The 21,097-nt window shown below is 35.2% G+C and overlaps 1 protein-coding gene across 6 annotated transcripts in view; it reads left to right on the plus strand.

The window, feature by feature from the left end:
• The window catches only part of Rufy3 (RUN and FYVE domain containing 3), a 77,701-nt gene that overhangs the window by 10,643 nt on the left and 45,961 nt on the right, over positions 1–21,097 (plus strand). For 2 of the 6 annotated variants that reach the window (XM_076864494.2, XM_076864498.2), the window contains exon 2: positions 6,765–6,952. The exons of the other annotated variants lie outside the window; for them this stretch is intronic. In XM_076864494.2, coding sequence (XP_076720609.1) covers positions 6,775–6,952 — 178 coding nt within the window. In that variant the 5' untranslated portion in view covers positions 6,765–6,774. The remainder of the gene's footprint in view (positions 1–6,764; positions 6,953–21,097) is intronic. 6 annotated transcript variants of the gene reach the window in all.

Raw genomic sequence — 21,097 nt, forward strand, 5'->3', positions numbered from 1 at the left:
TGCCCAGCCTGATTCATTATTTAAAGCATTAAATTATGTGTTGAGTTTGCTCCAGGTGTGTGTGTGTGTGTGTGTGTGTGTGTGTGTGTGTGTGTTACTAAGGATTGAATCTAAGGCCTCATGCATTCGGGCAAGTAGTCTACCACTGAGCCATATCCTCAGTCTGAGTAGGCTCTTTAAAGTAGGTCTACAATTAGTTATTTTAAAAAATTATTATCCTATTCATTTATCTTTTCCTATTTCTGATCTACAATTAGTTATTTTACAAAATTATTATCCCACTCATTAATCTTTTCCTATTTCTGATATTAAATTTCTTAATATTGAAGTTCCAGCTGAGTGACTAAATGTGGCCATAACTCGTGAGATGGTTCTTTCAGCTCTCCCCAGAGTAGTAGAAAAGTGAATCAAGGACATTGTTCTTTATGATGCTTGGGAAGTGTTGGGTTTACTCTTGCCAGCACATAACAGGAAAATCTGTGCTGGATACTCAGTTTCTCAGAAAATTACCACTTATGAAAAACCCGAACTAAATGTGTAAGTTGTAGAGCAAAGTGGAAGATTTATTTTGTGAAGCAATTAAGATATAAAGTATGAAAGATAAAAACTGAAAAAAAAAGTCTTCAAATCTTTTTCTGAGTTGAGACTCATTTTTAGGAAATCTTGTGAAGCTTATGAGAACAAAGTCTGTGATGCTATGTTTTGCTTTGTTCATTTCTTTTTATTTTCTCTGAGTAAAATTTAGTTTGAGGGAAGAGTTGGGGTAGAGTGCTGAAATTGCAGAGTATACAAGAAAACAAACTTTGGGAGCGTCTACACAAAAGCAGTTTGAAATGACAGATCTGCCACTTGCTAATTGTATGATCCTGGAGCAGGTATTTGTATAAACATAAGTTTCCTTGCATGTAAGAGGAGATATTCATATCTACTTTGCAGCATTTTTGAGGGCAGTTGATGTTATTTGCAATGCACCTAACAGAAACAGAAATATAAATGATGGGTATCTTAATAATTTTCCACACTGTGAAACAGGGATATTTTGGGGCCTGATAAATCAAGCTTTGCCTTATAACAGTATCAACTGAGTATCAATATACTTTTAAGAGGAATATAACCTCTGACTTTGAAACATAAATCTTGTTTGCTTTGAATCAATCATAATGTGGAAATTCAGGTGAGGTAAGCAGGTAAAACATAGTAGATAGTATTTTGGGGATTACTCTCTTGGATTTGAACTTCACCTGGCCTTCTAATTCTATCTTAAGGCCATAAACTGCACCCCTGCCTTCCTTACAACCATCTTACAAATATGTGACATTATGGCAAATGAGGTCAAATGAGAAAGTAGTTCAATACAGTTTATAATTAATGTGTATATAAGGAAAAAAGTTGAGGTTTATATGTCTTACTCCTGACTTAACATTATTTTTATATGTGAAGCTAATATATTTACTTAGTGAAGACCCAAATGTAAAAGTAGTACTAAGCAATATTTAGAATCATTTTTATTAGTCTTCTACAAATAGTGCCTTTTTCATAGTAAATCAATTGCTTGTGAAAAATAAGTAACTGTGTTGAAGAAAAAATAGTGTTTACCTAAAGAACAGATATGACTCCTAGTGGAAGTATAGGTTTTCTTGCCCACCCACTCATTTCTTACTTCTGAAATGATTGTTGAGCCTGCCATAGACTGATAGATGTGGAAAACAAGGGTAATCAGCTTTTTGTCTCCTTGCTAAACGTTTCAGTTGCTTTAGGCTTCCCTCCTTGTATCCTTTACCTGGAAAGAAAGGGTTTGGAAAGGATCTTTAGAAGTGATGTAAACCAGGTTTCTTGCTTAATAACCTGGATATTCCTGTTGTGCTGGTATGTTGTAATCAAAGCACAAATGCTGAATGTAGGTGCAGTTGCCCTCTCTTATCCATAATTTTGCTTTCTCTGGTTGCATTTACCTTAGGTCAACAGGGGACCAAAATACTAAGTGGAAAATTCCAGAAATAATTTATAAGTTTTAAATTACATGCTCTTCTAAGTAGTGTGATGAAATCTTGTGCCTTCCTACTCCATCCTACTCAGAATATGAATTATTTCTTTGTCCAGTGCATCTATTCTGATGGTGCTACCCTCCCATAATTAGATCAGTTGTCCTGATATTATAGTGCTTGTGTTCAAGTAATCTTTATATAGTGTTATAACACTCACAATGCTCCCATCATTCACCTAATCTGGACATTGTATTATCTCACATCATCACAAGAAAAAATGGGATTTCATTGCAAGATACTTTGAAAGACAGGCCACATTCATGTAAATTTTATTACAGTATATTGTTGTAATGATTCTTTTTTATTAGTAGTTATTGTTAATCTCTTACTGCTCATAATTTATAAATTAAACTGTATTTTAGTTATGTATGTAAGCAGGGTTCATTCAGAACTATTCTTGGCTTTGAGCATCCTCTGGGAATCTTGGAGCATATCCCCTGGATATACTGGGGGGCTACTGTATTGGATCCCGGGCATTCAGATTCATTCGTGCAGTCATTGTTCCCTATTTTAAGAATATATGAGTTACTTAGAGTCTTGATGTCACAAGTACAGATAGACAAGGCTGTTTGAAGTTGTGTTTCCAGGAACTACATTCAGTGTAATTTAAATGTTTCAATGACCATTTACTATGTTTTGAAGTATCATATGGCATAAAGTGAAACTATGAACTGCCTACTTTATGCTTTAGTGAATAAGAAGGAAATAATGTTTGGCTAGAAAGGAATTACAATGTACTTAAATGTGAATGTGTTAAATGAAGACCCATTCATTTGGATGTGTAAACTCTGCTGCCTCCAAAAGGTGAGTCTGTCTTACTACTATATGTTCAGTATCTAGATAACCACCTGGCATGCAGAGCACCTGTCAATGAATATTTGCTAACATAAATGAATGACTTTGGGTCCACATATAGGATAGTACTGGGATGAAATGAGATAGAAATAAATAAACCAGGAGTATTTTATAAATATTTTTATTTATTTATAAATACTTTATTTACAAAGTATATAAAGTATTTATAAATAAATAAAAAGGAACATTTAATTTTCCTTTATAACTTGCTGATTTTCATTCCTAATTATAAATAAGTGTATATATATATATATATATATATATATATATATATATATATACATACAGATAGTACATGATTTATTGCTTGTCAAGTTTACAATGGTATAAAAGTGATATATATCCAGCAGAAATTGTACCTTGAATTTTAAATTTTAGTCTTTTCCCAGTCTAGCGATATGCAGTTTGATATTCTCTGGAGACGCTGGGCAGTGGCAGTGAGCTCTAGCTCCCAGTTAGCCTTGCAGTAACAAGGGTAAACAACTGATACTCCACAGTACACAGATGCTCCTCGACTTACAATGAGGTTACATCCAAATAAACCCATCATAACTTGGTAGTATCTTAAGTCCAAATGCATGTAACTTTGTGATAGAACAAGGTGCTTAGTACACATGAGGCCCTGGATTCAAGCCTCAGGACAGAAATGTGTTTAATACATGTAACCTACCAAGCATCATAGCTTAGCAACAGTACACTGTAGAATATTACTTGTATCCCCTTGTGGTCATTTGGATAACTGGGAGCTGTGGCTCACTGCCACTACCCAGCATCCCAAGAAAGTATTGTACCAGCATATAATTAGCCCAAGAAAAGAGCAAAATTCAAAATTTGAAGTACATTTCAACCAAATGGATATAATTTTTGCATGATCATAATATTGTACATCAAGCCATTGTAAGCCAGGGATTGTATGTACTGTGCTTCAAAGCTATGATGTGTGATAGGTTAGATGTATTAAATAAATTTTCAACTTAAAATGTTTTCAATTTAGGATAGGCTTCCTAGGATGTAACCCCATCAGAAATCAGCTTTTGCATTTTTATCTTGTACCTATTTACATGCCTAACTATATGAAAGTGCCTGTTTAACCACAGAATCTGGTTCTTAGCATTTTTTCTTTAAGCTCAATTTCAATTTAAGTTGAAGCATTTATAAAATTTTAATATTATTCAAGGGAACTTTTTTCTTTTAACTTTCAGAAATTAGGTAAATCAAGATATCCCCCTGATAATGATGGGAGACAGAGGCAAGTGGTGAGAACAGGAGGTTAAGGGAATAATTCTATAAAATGGGACTACAATGCTGACCCCCACATGCTTTCTTTTCCTAGAAGCAATTTAAATGCAACCCTGCTTAAGTGGACAGGATATGTCACATTCCTCAGCATATTATTTCTTATCTTTAAGAGAGCTGCAGACCTGAAATACTGTCAATAGAGGAACCCAAATTATCCTGAAGAGGGAGACTTTTGTGACCTTTTCACAGACCAGACACTGGAACTCAGGGAGATAAGGATTATCCTTTCTAACCATAAAATCTGTAAGAATTTGTGGTTAAGAATCCAATTAGAACCCGCCAACATGGCCTAAAGTGACCTAGAGTTGTCATGGCTGTAGGTCAAAAACAAAAAATAACAACAACAACAAAAATAGTCAAGAGGTGGACCTCTCTAGAAACTTCTCTGTGATTCCCAATAAAATAAGTACAAAAGAGGCACACTGTCCCTCTCCAAGAGGACCCATTCTCTCCCTGAATGTCCCCCTTTCTTCTTTCCCATCCCTGTAATAAACTCATTCATTGCCTGTTATTGGGAGTGACATCTGAAATCTTTATGACTTGATTGTAAGAATCTAGGTTTGAAGAGTGGGACAGGTCTTCAGGCTGCCTCAGTTTCCCAGAAGGCCCCAAGCTATTATAGTAAGAATCCCTAGAGCCAGGGGCAGTGGCACATACCTGTAATCACAGTGACTCAGGAGATTGAGGCAGGAGGATCACAAGTTTGAGACCAAACTCAGCAACTTAATGAGGCTCTAAGGACTTAGTGAGATCCTATCTGAAAATAAAAGATAAAAAGGGGCTGGGGGTGTGGATTAGTAGTTAAGCACTCCTGGCTTCAATCCCTGGTACTAAAAAAAAACCACATTAAATTAATTCATTTTTAAAAAAATCTCTAGAACATAGCCAGGCTCAGTGTTGCACACCTGTAATCCTAGCAGCTTGAGAGGCTGAGGAAGGAGGATCACAAGTTCAAGACCAACCTTGGCAACTTAATGAGATCCTGTGTCAAAATTTTAAAAATTTAAAAAGAGCTATAGATATAGCTACATGGTAAAGAACCCCTAGGTTCAATCTCTTTCACCAGGGGAAAAAAAAAAAAACCTAGAACAGAATAGTCTTACTTCTGTTTCTTAAAATTGTATGTTTCTTCTTAAAAGTGGAATCTTTAAATAAAAAAAAAGTTTTCAATTATCTAAAACATTTTCAAAGTCCTTAGCCTTCCTCTCCTTAATACTTACATAGTTCAGAAAGTGAATACCTGCCCTTTTGCTGTCAGCTATCAAGGCCTAAATACCTCATTGGATGATGTAGATGTGTGTGAATATGGTTTGTGTGTGTGTATTGGTTGATTTAAGAGAATCTGATAATGTGCCTTCAGTACATTCCAGGATGGGAAGGTTTTATGGTTTCATTTTTCCTGCATATTGCAAAAATTTGGTAAATATAGCAATATTTAAAAGAGGAAATTGCCATTAATCAGGAAAGATTTTTTTTTTTTTTTTTTTAGCCTTCATTTCTTTACAGTCTAAAAATGCCTTTGTACTTTGGAGAAGGAATTATGTCTGAAAATAAGTTATTTAAGTTAAAAACTTACCTTCTCTTTTCTTAAAATACCACCTTTTTATAGTATTTTAACAAATATGTATGTAAGGGCTAAAGAGATGAATTACATGCTTGATTAAAAATCAATCCAGTTGCCTCTTTGCCATCTTTGCAATGAAGTGTTATCCAGTATTAACTGTCCCCTGTTATTCAGCCCTTCTATCTCAAAGTGAGGGGAATTGATGAGGATATGTGCATTGCATTATGTCTGATCACAGTTTGACTAGCACAGTCTGGAAGTGGGTTGTACAGGACGAGAGAAAGCAGCTAATTGCTCTCCCTGCATCAGCAGCATCTATAAAGCATCCTGGGAATTGCTCCCCCTACATTCAGAGCAGCTGGTCACATGAGCCTGAATTTTCAGTTCAGTTCATTAGTCAGCCATTTTGGTCAACACCCTGCTTACTGCGCACAACCAATCCTGTTAGAACTCAGCATCCTGGCTCATCTGAGCAGATCCTGGAAGTGATTTCTGCAGTTTGGGATTTTTTTAAAAGCTAAATTGGAAATATAGTCTTATTTTTCATTCTTTTTTTTTGTTGTTGTTTATATATTTTTTGTTTTCCCTGTACAAAGAAAGGATTTCTTTACTTATCCGTGCTAAGACCAGTTTTTAAAGCCAGCTAAGGCATTGGCAGATTTGAAGCCTATAGCTCAGCTAGAGAAGAGGGTAGAGAAGAAAAGATAAAAGGAGAGGACGCTGGAGAAGACAAGCATCATTTTATTTTGCTATGTGGTAGGAACTGTCAATAAGAAAAGATAGGGTAGAATTATTTTTCTTGAGCAGTTGGTTTCCTTGTTTTTTTGTTTTTTTAATTTTAGGATTTTTTGTTTGTTTGTTTTTAACCTCCCCCACCCCTTTTCCTGAACGCTTTGTTTCAGAGGTTCAGATTTGGGGATTTTTGGTGAGGAGTTCTTATTATATTTCCTGTGTGTGTGTGTGTGTGTGTGTGTGTGTGTGTGTGTGTTTTGTGGTCCCAGCTGAGTCATCATGTCTGCTCTGACTCCTCCGACCGATATGCCAACCCCCACCACTGACAAGATCACACAGGCTGCCATGGAGACCATCTACCTTTGCAAATTCCGAGTGTCTATGGATGGAGAATGGCTCTGCCTGCGAGAGCTGGATGACATCTCACTTACACCTGACCCAGAACCTACCCACGAAGGTATGGTCAGATCTACATCCACTAGTGTGTCTACAGTATCCTCATTGTTATAGGGGTTGGGAGGGTCAAGGAGAGGTGGGAAGAACCTGCATGCTAAATTTTTAACAATCCTGGAAACCTTTCATCCTTATTTATCACCCAGCTTCCCTTCTCTCACTTACAGTGAAAAATATTTTTCCCACCCGCTGAGGTCTCATTTTCAAAGATGCTTGTGCATTCAGAGTTCTTTGTCCTTAAGCCTCTAAGGAGAAATTTGAGGTCACTTTTCATGTCTGATCCTAATCAATAATGAAAAAGCTATTAATTTTGTTCACATATGAAAATAGTATAGAAATTGCAGTGATTCTTAAAAGTAAATTGAAACAATATGACTACAATTATAGGATTGTACATGATCACTATAGTAGAAACACTAGAGGGGTATCCTGCCATCAGGATATAATGTTAAAGAGCCTATGACATCTATAAAACATTTGATAAAATGTTTTTTTCTTTAATAATAAGTATTAATTCAAAAGAGAAAGCAGTTTTATATTTACTTTTTTAAATGACTATGGACCTTTAAAAGTAGGTTAAACATGATTAATATGATAATCCCTACCCATGGACTTTATGGGTCATTGCTTTTTATAAGTTATTTGTGTTAACTATTATGATTCATTTGAAATTTCCACTGTCAGCTTCTTTGAAATTTTTTGTTATCTCTTGACTTACTTTCTCCTAGAACTTTCCTTAAATTGTTAGGTGTTTTTAGCTTCTACCCCTTAATTCTCTTAATACCAAGGTGGAAATGGTTTTGTTTTTAATACACTGGCTTCTCAGATTGTGTTTACTCTACTTTAAAATGATAAAGATTTAAAAATGCTTGCATATGAAGAAAAATTCTTTATAAACATATGCCAGGTATTTAGGCTTATCTACAGGACAAAAAGGGCCCTGAAGTGAATTGTCCATAGCAGAGTTAGGAAAAGTGGTTCCTTACCCTTGACCTTTTTGCAATCTTATCATGACTCAGATTTCACCCATTGTGTTTGGTAAGGATTTTATCTTCCCAGTCAGACTTAGCCTTAAGAAGTTTTGGAGAGGGTTAACATCACAGAACACAAAGCAGTCATTTTGTATTTATCTTAAGAACAAAGTTTAAGTAGTCTTGGACCTTTTGCATCTCTTAACAATTGGTCTGTCATTAAACAGCTTCCTTCAAGCTGTGCTTTAGAATGTGCCCAAAAGTTAGAAGACATCAGCTGAAATTCCATACAGTGCCACTACTGTTTAAAACAGCCTCAAAGCTTTAAAAATCTTTGGGTAAGAAAATGATTTTAAAAGGCTACCAAGAAGTCTTTTAGCAAATACCTCAGTTTACTATTTTGTTTGAAAAAAAATCTCCATTCATTTTTTTAAAAATAAATTTATTTTTATTAGCGCATATTAATGGTACAGAATAATGAATTTTATTGCATCATATTTGTATATGCATATAACATATTTAGATTATTTCTACTCCTCCAATCCCCAACCGTTTTGAAAGTAATGCAATATGAAATATTAATTATAAAATCCAGTTTGTCAAAATAATTTTAATAATTTAAGTACTTTGAATATACAGTTGTTTTTTGAATAAAAGGCCAATGGGTGAGCAAAAATGAGCTGTTTGGCTCATAAGCATTTGTGTGGTACTGTTTGAATTCTTCCAAGAGAACTCTGTTGCCACATATATGAAAACAGCAGTATGGGAAATGTATGAGAGCTGCAAACTAAGCTATAAGGGGCACATTCTTTGATGAAGGAAGTCAGACAAATAAGTTTCCAAAACTTTTAATCAACTATGGAGGATTAGAAGAAAATAAGAGAAATACTGATGTTAAATTTGAGGGGTTTACCTTTGGTTAGTCAAAAGAAGCAATTATTTTAAATGATTTTACAAATGAAAATTATCAAAGAAAGCACAGGCCATGAAAGTATATATCAGTATAATGATCTAGGAATCTAGGTAGTACTTTATGAGTGGTTTTATTTCCTTCTTTTACTGGTAACTCTTAAGAGTCTAAATAGTCATATGGACCCAAGAAATGTCTGCTTTAATACCAGTGTTAATACCACTGTTAATACTAGTGAAAAGTATTAGATTTAGTTTAGCTGTAAGCATTTGAGTAGTGGACAGTGACTATGTGAATCTCACCTTATTGTCAAAATGGAGCCCCTGGTGCTTAGACACTCAGGAATGTCCAGACTTCCTCCTGGCTGTTTCACAGAGAAAAATTGACAGTACAAATCCCTAGAAAAGAAAATGGACAAGGAGTTCCCTCTTAAGATGATGATAGAGACTGTGTGTCCTCAGCATAGAAGCTTTGTGGTTTCTAAATTTTGTTTTCTAAAACAGTTTCTACACTTCACTGTGCAGTCCACAGTGTGCATAGGCTTGGACCAATTATTTCTGCCTAATCTTGTTAAATGGGAATAAAAGCATTCACTTACTCATCTCAACATTTATTTGTGGGCAGTGTGATAATCACTCTCTTTTGTTTTTACATATTCTCTTTTTTAAAACCAGGGGCAAATTTACAACAACTTTGATTGCAAGTGGATTTCCCCTAAAGACAAGAGCCCAGGATTGAGTCCACAGGAAAGGAGAGGGTAGGGGTCAGGAGAGACTTCATGGAATAAGTGAGTCTTGATACAGACCTTGAGAGAGAACTTGATGATCACTGGATACACATGGGACAGGGCATTTCAAGTAGTATCTGGTGAGTTAGCCAAGCCTGGGAATAGTAAGTGGTTAGGAACATAGCATGCTTGTGTTTGGCACAGCAGGGTATAAGGCTAGAAAGGGTAGACTGAGAAGCCTGGGCTTGATGCTAGTGAAAAGCTACTGGTTCTTTATGTCTGAACCTGAAATAAGGTTTTAAATATGGAATGATCACTCATTAGCAGTGTTAGTAGATGAAAGACATAAGCTCTCTCGGACCCCTTACCATGATGATTAAAACGGTCCAGGTCACTGATGATAATCCCAAACTAAAGCCATGAGAGTGATCACAAAAGAGAAGGAACAGTCACTGAAAAAGTAGAATGTGTTTGATGACTAAGTGGCTGAAGGGCTTGAGGATGAAGTGAGACTGTGCCCGCCTAGGGTGACTGCCAAGTGTTTGGCTGCAAGTCCTGGGTTCCCTTCACCAACAGGGAATGCAGAAGGAACAGAAGGTATTATGAGTCTCTGATGCTAATATGTTATGACTTAAAAAAAAAAAAAAAAACCATCTCTCTATTAGTTTAGCTTTCTATTCACTCCCACAGAAGTATTAAGCAGGTTTACACTTTACCAGATTAACCTACCCTGGCTTAATACAACTTCTTTTTTTGTGTGTATTTATTTTTTAGTTGTAGTTGGACACAATATTTATTTACTTTTATATGGTGCTGAGGAGCAAACCCAGGGCCTTGCCCATGCTAGGTGAGTGCTCTACCGCTGAGCCACAACCCCAGCCCCTTAATACAACTTCTTAAGAGTTGGGTCTTTACTCAGGGTGTGGGACAGAAAAGGGGAAAAAGTAAAACTTAAATGTACACATTGAACAATTTGAGATATAGCTCACTTTCCTTTTGTCATGTCAACACTAGAGGGGCAGCCTTATTTGTATAAAATTTATTTTGCTTTTTTTTTTAGAAAAACATGCTATCATTGCAATTACCTGCCAGAGACATTCTTTGAGTGTTTTTAGTTTAAACAACAAACTATTTTCTCATGATTCTGTGGGCTGAAAGTCTAAGATCAAGAGTTAGTAGAAGATATAGCAGGATTGGTTTTTCCCAAGGCCTTTCTCCTTGGTTTACAGATGGCTACCCTCCCACTATGTACATAATGGAATTTCTAAGAAAGGGAACTTTTAAAGCACTTTGGAGTTTTTAGAGAATAAATGCCCTTTGTTTTTCTTAAGAATAGAAGCAAAACACTTCAATTAGACTTTTAAGCATCATTATAATTATTTCAGGAATTGCACCATTGCTGAGATTAAGTGATAGGCTTTATATTATAATGGTTTGTGTTCATTTACATCTGGATTTTTGGAATAGCATTCTTACAATAAGTATATATAATTCCAGGATCAAGAAAATAATAAAAGACTTTTTTTCAGAAATTCCTCATAAATTATATGTGTACACATGTGCACACACATGAAGGACAGGCTCCAGTATTACCTCCTTTTATAAAATATTTAACAGCAAACAGCTGTAGTTGTGACTTGGTTTAAAAAATGTTACCCTATAATAAAGTTACATAATTAGCGATTTGTATATTGAAAAAAATCTTTTAATGTCTTAAAGAGTATCTTTAAAGAATGAAATGCGGGGGGTGGGGGTTGTGGCTCAGTGGTAGAGCACTTGTCTAGCATATGTGAGGCCCTGGGTTTGATCCTCAGCACCATATAAAAATAAATAAATAAGGGACTGGGGCTGTAGCTCAATGGTAGAGTGCTTGCCTAGCATGTGTGAGGCACTGGGTTCTATCCTCAGCACCACATAATAAATAAAATAAAGGTAATCTGTCAAAAAAAATAAATAAATACAATAAAGGTATTGTGTCCAACTACAACTAAAAAATAAATTAAAAAAAAAAAAGAATGAAATCCTGAGCCTTTTGTGTTTTGTCTTTTATATACCTGTTAGACTAGGACGCAAGAAAAGACCACTGACTCCAATTAAAATCAAATTAAAGCAAGCTTATTATTTCGACCGGCCGGGCTGCCTCTCCCTCCCAAAACGGCGGGAACAAGACAGCACCCCACCTTTTCTACAGCCCAGCTTTATAGCCCAGAAAGTTACATAAAAGGGGGGTTACAGATAACAGAACTCTGACAGGTATCACACTAATGGTAGTTTACTTTTTTTTTTTTTTTTTTTTTGCTGGCCCCAACATCAGAATTTATGAGGACCATTAGAGCCTCGAGAGGGTCGTTGTCTGGCCAGGGAAGGCCAATATTTATGAGGTGTCACTAAAGTTTCAGAGAGGGCTGCTATCTGGTCAGAGAGCCAGGCATGGGTGAGTTCAAGGCACGGGCAGGCATTCCAAGCAGGTTCAGAATTTGCAGTAATTTATAGTAAAGCCAAAATTATCTTTTCATGGCTTTGTGGCAAGATGGCTCCCAATTTTAATAAAAAATCAGGTTGGGTCTATCATACCTTAAATTGAAATTATCTTAAAAGATGCCAATAGTGTTGTATTTCAACTAAGAAAATAATATTGCCTTTACTCTGTTAAGTGTTCTCATCCCCCCACACACACCTACCTACCTCTCTCTTTCTCTCTCTTTCTCCCTCCCTTGCCCCCTGTCTCACAGGGTACTGGGGATTGAACCAGAGGAGCTTTACTACTGAGCTCCATCCCCAGCCCTTTTGAAAGAAGATCTTGCTAAGTTGCTGAGGGTCTCATCAAATTGCTCAGGTTGGCTGACTTTGAATTTGCTATCCTCCTGCTTCAGCCCCCTTCCAGGCTTGTAAAGTATTCTATAGACATTTTAATAGGATTTAGAGTATAAGTCAAATTCTTATAGTTCTTAAACTAATGTCCAGTTTTTAGCTCATTTCCCTTTTTCTTTCACATTCCTACCCTCCTTTATCATATTTGAGATATCTGTATGGTTTAAGTATCAGGCCAGTTATTTAGATCTTTATTTAAAATAATTCTTTTTTTCTTGTGTGCTTATTAAAGTGGGTCTAAGTTGGATATTTTATTTATTTATTTATTTATTTATTTTGGTACTGGGGATTTAACCCAGGTCCCCTACCAGTGAGCTATTACTCTCAGCCCTTTCTTATTGTTATTCTGAGACAAGGTCTCACTAAGTTGCCCAGGTTGACTTCCAACTCAGGATTCTCCTGTCTCAACCTCCCAAGTCACAGGGATTGCAGGTATGGGCTACCATGCCCAGATAAATTGAATTTTTATAATAAGACATTTTTGTGACAATGAAAGTATATTCTTTGTGGAGAATTGAAAATTTCCAAACAGAATTTTGGCACAGAATTAAAAATGATCATGAAGAATTCTGCTAGTATTCAATAAGTCTAATCAAAATTGGCTGGATATTATGGTATGCTCAGTAGTAGTGTTTTGTTTTTGTTGTGGTGGTTGTTATTTTTTCTGTGAACTGAACTTAAGGGCACTTTACCACTGAACTATATCCCCAGCCCTTTTTTTTTTATTTTATTTTATGACAGAGTCTCACTATATTGTCAAGACCTCACACCTATAGTCCTCCTGCCTCAGGTCTCCTGAGTCACTGGGAATATAGGCATGCACTATACCATGCTTGACCCAGTGGTAGAGTGCTAGCTTAGAATGCATGAGTCTCTGGGTTTGATCTTTAGCATTGCAAAAGAAAAAAAATAATTGGGTGGATATTAATTAGCTTATAGAAAACTATAGTATTCTCAAATTAGGGATATACTAAGAACAATAAAGGGATTATTACAATTATGGGGGTGATTTGGTGTTTTAAGCTATGGTAGTTAGTAATTTAGAGATGATATAGGGTAGTGGTTAAAAGTGTAGATATTTGTGTCTTCCATCTGGATTCATTTCTTTATCCCACTACTCAATTCTCATGTGACCTTGCTCAGGTTATTAAATCACTCCTTACCTGAGCTTCCCTCCTTTCTTAATTGGTGGTAGTAACTACTCCATATGTTACGATCCAGTGAGACCACTAATGTAAAGTGCCCTATAAGCATCAGCAGTTCCCATTAGTAGTTCTGAAGCAATATTTGAAGCCACAACAGTTTAAACCACATTTTTAAGCACATTATAATCTAATTTACATTTCTATATTTATATCTAATCTTAAAAGAGTAGTCCAAACCGGTTGTTTACCATACTAAAGGTGAACATTAGTAGCTTAGACTCAAATTTTAGTATTGCCCATTCTTGGACCTCTATGAATCAGAAAAATAATTAGATAAAAATAAAACTCAATTATCAAGAAATATGTGCATCTCTATTACCATTTTTAGGGAGAGAGAATCTGATAAGAGATATGATACTCAAATGGTCAGTTTAATATAGTAAAATATGCCATTTGGTACAAAGGCATCTATAAGCTTTTAAATTACTCTTTTACTTAGAAACTTTTCTTAAATACAGATAATACAAAACAGACTATGAAGACATTATATATATATATTGGGTGGACATGTAAGAAAAGAAACTTTGCTGAGGTCTTTGTCTTTAGAGTTGTGAAGAAGAACATATGATAGCAGAATTCACAGTACTGTTATTGCATAACTCACTTCCCTTGGTATTTATTCTGGTGCCCTTTTAGACATCTAGCATTTGTATGATTATGTGTAAAGAGAAGCTTACATGTAACATGAATCTAGTACTGATAGTGCATTACACACAAAGATTTTATTTTGGTCTGTTAGTTGGTCAGAAATATTTATTGAATATCCCGTGATACAAATGGATAAGGGGATAAGAAGTCAAGAGCCCTTCCTCTCTATGAGTTCAAGATCAAGGTAAAGAAGTGAAACATATTTTAAATTTAAGCTCTTTTAAATAAGATTTAATAAGAATAGTTCTTATTAAATCTTATTTAAAATAGTTCCATTTAATAGAAAAATAAGACAACTCAATATTGACTGACATGCAAATTTTTTATTAGACTTACTATTTTCATTTATTTATGTGTGATAGTTCCCATATCCTTCTGATGATAAGCATGCGTTTTCTTCTGCCAAGAAAATTATGGACGTGTAAAGCTCAAAAGTTCTTAAATGAAACCTTAAGTTGATGAAAATTCAAGGCTGTAGCTATTTTCATAGTAAACATGTTAATAGCATAACAAGTACCACTTAACTGAATTTTAAGTAACCTTACTATACAACCTGTAAAAACATACAGGTGTGTATATATAAAATTATATAAACCATTTTAAGGCATCTGTTTTTATAGTTTTCTTTTATGAGTAAACAAGAAACAATGCTGTCCATTTTTAGGGCCTAAAAGAGGTGTATTTGTGCTCCATTTCACAACATCCTCTTTTGTCTTATTTTCATTTCCATAACTGCCAAGATCTAATTATGCCATATTCAGATTCCTACACCTGTTTTTTAACTTTCTCCAAAGCTATGTCTCTTCCCATGCCAGTTTCATAAAATTACCAGATGAGTCTCACGACCATATAAGAACTTTTCATTCTTTTTTTTTTTTTCAAAGAGAGAGAGAGAACTTTAATATTTTATTTTTTAGTTTTCGGTGGACACAACATCTTTGTTTGTATGTGGTGCTGAGGATCGAACCTGGGCTGCACATATGCCAGGCGAGCGCACTACCACTTGAGCCACATCCCCAGCCCAGAACTTTTCATTCTTATACAAGAGACCTATTGGTGCAGCCTTCTGTATTGAACATAGAATATTCCTAGAAGAAGGGTGACAGTAGTTTAGCAGGAGAAGATAATGTCACTTGCTGAGCAGTTACTTTGTGTAAGAACTGTTTGATCTGAGTGTTACAGATTTATTATATCCTTTAATCCCTTTAGCACCCCTTAAGCTTAGGTACAGTTATTATCGTACTTTACAAATAAGAAAATTGACCTTACATGATGTAGTAAGTGGTACAAAATTGGGCAGCCAATGGCTCAATCCATCCATAGTATTCATGTCGCAGAAATTCAGTAGACCTGTATTAATAAGGGAAGTCTTCCCGGTCTCTGGTGACTCATTTCCAGCAGTTTTTACATAATATATCATAGTATTGTGCAGCTGAAGTCCTGGGAGAATCCAGATGAACCTAAAGAATGCCATTTGAGGCATTCTTAGTAATTGCTGTCAATTAAATTGAAGATCCCAGTTTTCTATTCATTCACTTTCTTTTTTCTCTTTTCATTCGTTTTTATAAAGTGCACAAAAATATTTACATAGTGCCATAGATACTGCCAAACAGCAAAAATGGTACACTTCTGAAACTGACCAGACTGGCAGGCAGCACTTCTGTATGCTAAATTTAAAGTGTTTCTCACATGAAAGTACAAAGTGATCCAAAAAGCTGTTCATAGTAGCAGTAGTGTAAATCCTTACTCTTTAGCCAAGCATTCCCATGGTTTTCTACAGGTAGTTTTATTTATCCCATTTTCAAACTTCTCTTCAACATACTTTCCTATTCCAACCGGGCTATTGGTTCTGTACTTCACCAAAACCTTGATCATTCTTGTTATACTATTCCCTCTTGAGATTCTTCATGCCATTGTTAACTTGGGAAAGGGAAAGGACCCCCAATCCCTTCATCCACAAATCCATCTCTAACAAAGCTGACACCTTCATTTCCTGAGTAACTAGGTACTATCTGTGTCACTTGAAATTATTCTCCAGTTATTTAGATTTAATGAATGATTCTTCATTTGAAATAATATAGGAAGGGCTGGGGATATAGCTCAGTTGGTAGTGTGCTTGCATTGCATGCACAAGGCCCTGGGTTCAATCCCCAGCACCCTCCCCACACACCAAAATGAAATAATATAGGAAGTTTGTTGGGGCAAAACTTCTTTTTCATCCTGCAGAAGGCTTCTGTGTACTGTTTGTGGCAGATATCCAACAAATTTCAGGTAGACTCAGTTATTCCTTGTAATCCCAGAAAATAATTCATTTAAAAGAAAAGATTATTAGAATACCTTCCCTTTTTTATATACAATTTGACTTATGGTTTCTGTTTTGTGTTTTTTTATTTTTTGATTATTTATCTCATGTTCTGAACTCACTGTCATGTTTAGAAAATAGATGTTTAGTATAATTAATAATTTGCTATTGTTGCTTTTTAATATATCTACTAATACTACTAAGTGCTGGTGGAAGTATGGGAGGAAGCCATGGGGCTCTGACGTAGAATGTATGTTTATCAGTATGAATCAGGGACTTTAGGAAATTAATTTCCAGTGACTATAACAGGCATTTATTCTAAGGAAATATCAGAAATACAGGCAAAAAATTTGTGTATATATATATATATGTGTGTGTGTGTGTGTGTGTGTGTGTGTGTGTGTGTATCAAAACATTCCAACTTAGAGTAGCAAAACCTTGAAAGTCATTTAAATAACTTAGGAGGAAAATTATGTACTAATTTGTAAAACATACAACAAGCACTAAAAATGGTGAAAGAATATTTAATGGCATACAGTAATGTTTAGAATATAAGAATTTGAAAACTGTCTCCCAAGCCACATATACACTATGATCACACTTGTTTTAAATGCAAATACACTTAAACACAAGTCAAAGGAAATGTACCAAAAATGTAAAAAGTGATTATCTCTGATTGGTGGAATTAAAGGTCATCTTTATGTCTTTAAATACTCTACAAGAGGGTGTGTTATTCTGATCAGGAAAAGATATTTTTTTCCAAAAAAAATTATGAAAACTAAAATTGTGCATTCATTCATCTGTCTTGCTTATATCATATACCAGTACCTTTCCTTGACAAGAGTTTCACCCATCCATGAGTAGAAACAGTCTCCTGAAAGCAGAGCTACTGCTTCAGATTCAGTTTCCAATGTTTTTTTTTTTTTAATATATTTCCATTAAATATTTTGAGTTTTTCCAGGTCATAGACCTGTTTATTGGCATGCTTTGTTTTTGCAACCATCAAAATGCTACATGCAGTGCACAGGGGTCCACCGTGTATCTAGACCCAGTCCCTTTGTAAGTATTCAGAAAATTCCTCTCTCCCTCTTGAATGCTCTCCTTTGCTCTCTCTCTCTCAGAGGTGGGGTTCTAGGGATTTAATTCGGGATGCTTTACCACTGAGCTACATCATCAGTCCTTTTTTTATTTTTTATTTTGGAACAGAGTCTTGCTAAGTTGCTGAAACTGAGCTCACACTTAGAATTCTGCTTTCTCATAGGCATGCACCACCAATGCCAGACTGTCAGGATTCTCTTTGTCACAATATTGTGTTATTACTCTTTGCTTTGGCTGTGTATCCCCCACTTTTATAATCAGTCCTTATGAGATTAGTTTAGGAATATTTGTTGCCACTTACACAGATACCCTCAGATTGACATTGTCAGGTTCCCAAAATTGTGATTATGTATGCACAAGACAGTCTGTGAACTTTTCAAAGCAAGAAGGTTGTAGCTTTAATACAATCTCAGAAGCCTAGAGGGCAAAGTTCTTTGGACAAGGTTCATCTTTTCTTTTTGCTGTGCTTTTAGAACAGCCTGGCTAGTCACCCTTTCAAGGTAAGTTTTACCCACCCAGCCTCTGGAACTTTGTAAAATCTAAAATCTGGGTGGAAAAAATACTAGTAGATTTATATATATATATATATTAGTTGTCAATGGATCTTTTATTTATTTATTTACATGCAGTACTGAGGAAAGAATCCCAGGCCTCACTCATGCCATGCAAGCGCTCTACCAGTGAGCCAATACTTCAGCCCCTTAGATTTGTTCTTGTACCTAATCTCTACCTAAACCACAGAGAAGGTGCATGATGTCTTTGACACTAAGGTGCTGTACATAAGTTCTGCGTGGAATTTCCCATTTCAGGCCTACTTTCAGTTTTTCCCTACTGATACTCCTGCACTGGTGTCTGTTTTAGTGCAGTGTCCTTAATCATAGTACCTAATACTCTTTGCTTTCTAGTGGTAAACTTTTTCTGAAACTTTCTTAGAACAGAGTGTCTACTTTAATCTTTAGCTTCTGCTTTTCTTTTATATATGTATATGTATGTATGTATGTGTGTGTGTGTATATATATATATATATATTTATATATAAAATATAGTTGTCAATGGAACTTGATTTTATTTATTTATATGCAGTGCTGAGAATCAAACCCAGTGCCTCATACATGCTAGGCAAGTGCTCTACCACCGAGCTACAACCCCAGCACAACTTCTGTCTTTCTTAAAGGAATTCACATGAACTTGTCTTTGGGTTGTCATCTTTTCAAATGACCCTGAAGTCATTTGTCCTAAACCAATTATTGAAATATGAATAATTTTTCAAATGTACCAGATTAGATTAATGGTGGAGATCAGATGAAAACCAGAGTCCTAAGCCTGGTTACCAAATACTGGCTAGAAAGAGAGCAAGCACTGTGAGTACAATGGTATCCTCTGCTTTCCAGTTAGGGTTCTATATTTTGTTTTTCTCCTGGTGCCTTTCTGGACAGGTAAAGAGTTTAAAAGGAAGCATTTTTTTTTCATGCCTCCTCGAGGCATCACCAATCTACTGTAACTGCTGTGAAGTGCTTTTGAGTACAGGGGAGTAAATACTAAAATTTGTTCCTTTATAATTTTTGATATTTGAATTTTTCCAGAGAACAAATAGAAAGATCTTAAAAACACTTTTGTAGAGGAACAGTGAAACAAATGTGTCCCTAAATGGCCTCTTGAGTAATCGTTTACTTTTTATATAATTATATATTCTCAAATAAAAATTTCTTTGTTATTGTATTGAAAATAATGGGATATTTTTATTAAAGAAAATGTCTTTAGTATTGGTATATATATTTTAATAAAAACAACTTTATTTTGCTAGTTATAGCAATTATGTATTTGTATTGAAAAATTATAGAATATAAAAATATAAAATACAAAATAATGCATTTCACATAAAATTCTAACACCTACAGCTAACTACTATGAAATAGCTACATACAACATTTTGCACTCATGCAATGTTATGCATGTAGATCTTATCATTTCTTTGCCATGTGACCTGCCTTTTTTTCTCTTATAGTATCTTTCCACACCAGTAAATAGAAATCCCTACCACTTTATTTAATGCCTTCAGTTGATTGAACATGCCATAATTTCTTTGATTATTGCCTTATAGACATTTGGATTGTTTCTGAATTTTCTTATCACGGATAGTTTTGGTAAATAGCAGTATGTACAACTTGAACATTTTACCAGTTTTAATTTGTAGAACTGGAAGTTCTAGATCAAATAGGAATAACTTAAGTTTTTTGTAAACATTTCTAAGGTGCTTGAAATATTTTAAAACGTGTTTAATAGCATGGTATTATGAAATCTCATACTGGCTACTCCTTTACAATTTTATTGATTGGTTGATTTTGTCTTTCACTGCTGCAATTGGTTGCATTTTCCCATACGTATTAAAATCTAAACCTTCCAAATGATACAGTTGTGAGTTTTCTTTTTTTAAGACAGTAGATTCAGCTTGTGGAGACTTTACATTTTTTTTTTTAAGACTACTAATAGGGCCCTAAGCAGGAAATACATTTTGCTACTACTCGTGCCATGAGAAATTTCACACTTTTTAAAAATCTCTAGTTTGCTTTCTGTTGGGATTTTCTTCCCCTTTCCTGGAACTATAGAACTTAGGCTGTGTATGGGATGTACTACATTTCACCTCGGACTCGTACAGTGTCCAGTCCTGAGGGCAGCAGCTTCCCAGCTGAAGTCTCTCAGAGATGTCTCTACCAGTGCAGCCATTCAGGCAAGTGGGCAAAGGGTCTACTGATGGGGCCCCTTTTTCTTAGCCCCTCACTCCCCATCAGGCCCTGTCCTCCTTAGGCTTCCAATGTTATCTGCTAGACTTAATCTATTTTATCTTCACTTATGTCTTTCATTATTAATTCCTTTTTAACTTGGTGTCATAGTTACTTAGATCTCCCCAAGGTCAGTGTCTTCTGTTGCTTTCTATAAAATAAAATCTTTTGCTCACCATAAATATGTAATCGATATTAAATGGCTCAAATGTTGATAATTTAATGTTTTATGTTTTCTAAGACCATTTGTAGATCCTGGCTGATATTTTTGGTTTTAGTATACTATGGGGAAAAGATAAACCTTGACCTAAATTACTGATTTATTAGAACAGGACCTCTTAGCATTAATGAAAATTAGCATGAAAATTCCTTTGCTAATTTTCGCTATTATATTACCAAGCTAATTAAAGTATTTATTTAATGGCACCTCAACTGTTAAATTTTTTATTTCACTTACTTATATTTGGCATGTTTTTCCCTGTGTTTAATGTTTAGCTTAGTTGTTTTTTTTTTTTAAATCCCTTTTACTTATTTTCTTTTATTATGGCCAAAATGCTTATAAGAATCCAGTTTGGGGCTGGGTTTGTAGCTCAGTAGTCGAGTGCTTGCCTCTCATGTGTAAGGCACTGGGTTCAAT

This window comes from Callospermophilus lateralis, chromosome 8 (genome assembly GCF_048772815.1).
Source record: "Callospermophilus lateralis isolate mCalLat2 chromosome 8, mCalLat2.hap1, whole genome shotgun sequence".
Classification (NCBI taxonomy): domain Eukaryota; kingdom Metazoa; phylum Chordata; class Mammalia; order Rodentia; family Sciuridae; genus Callospermophilus; species Callospermophilus lateralis.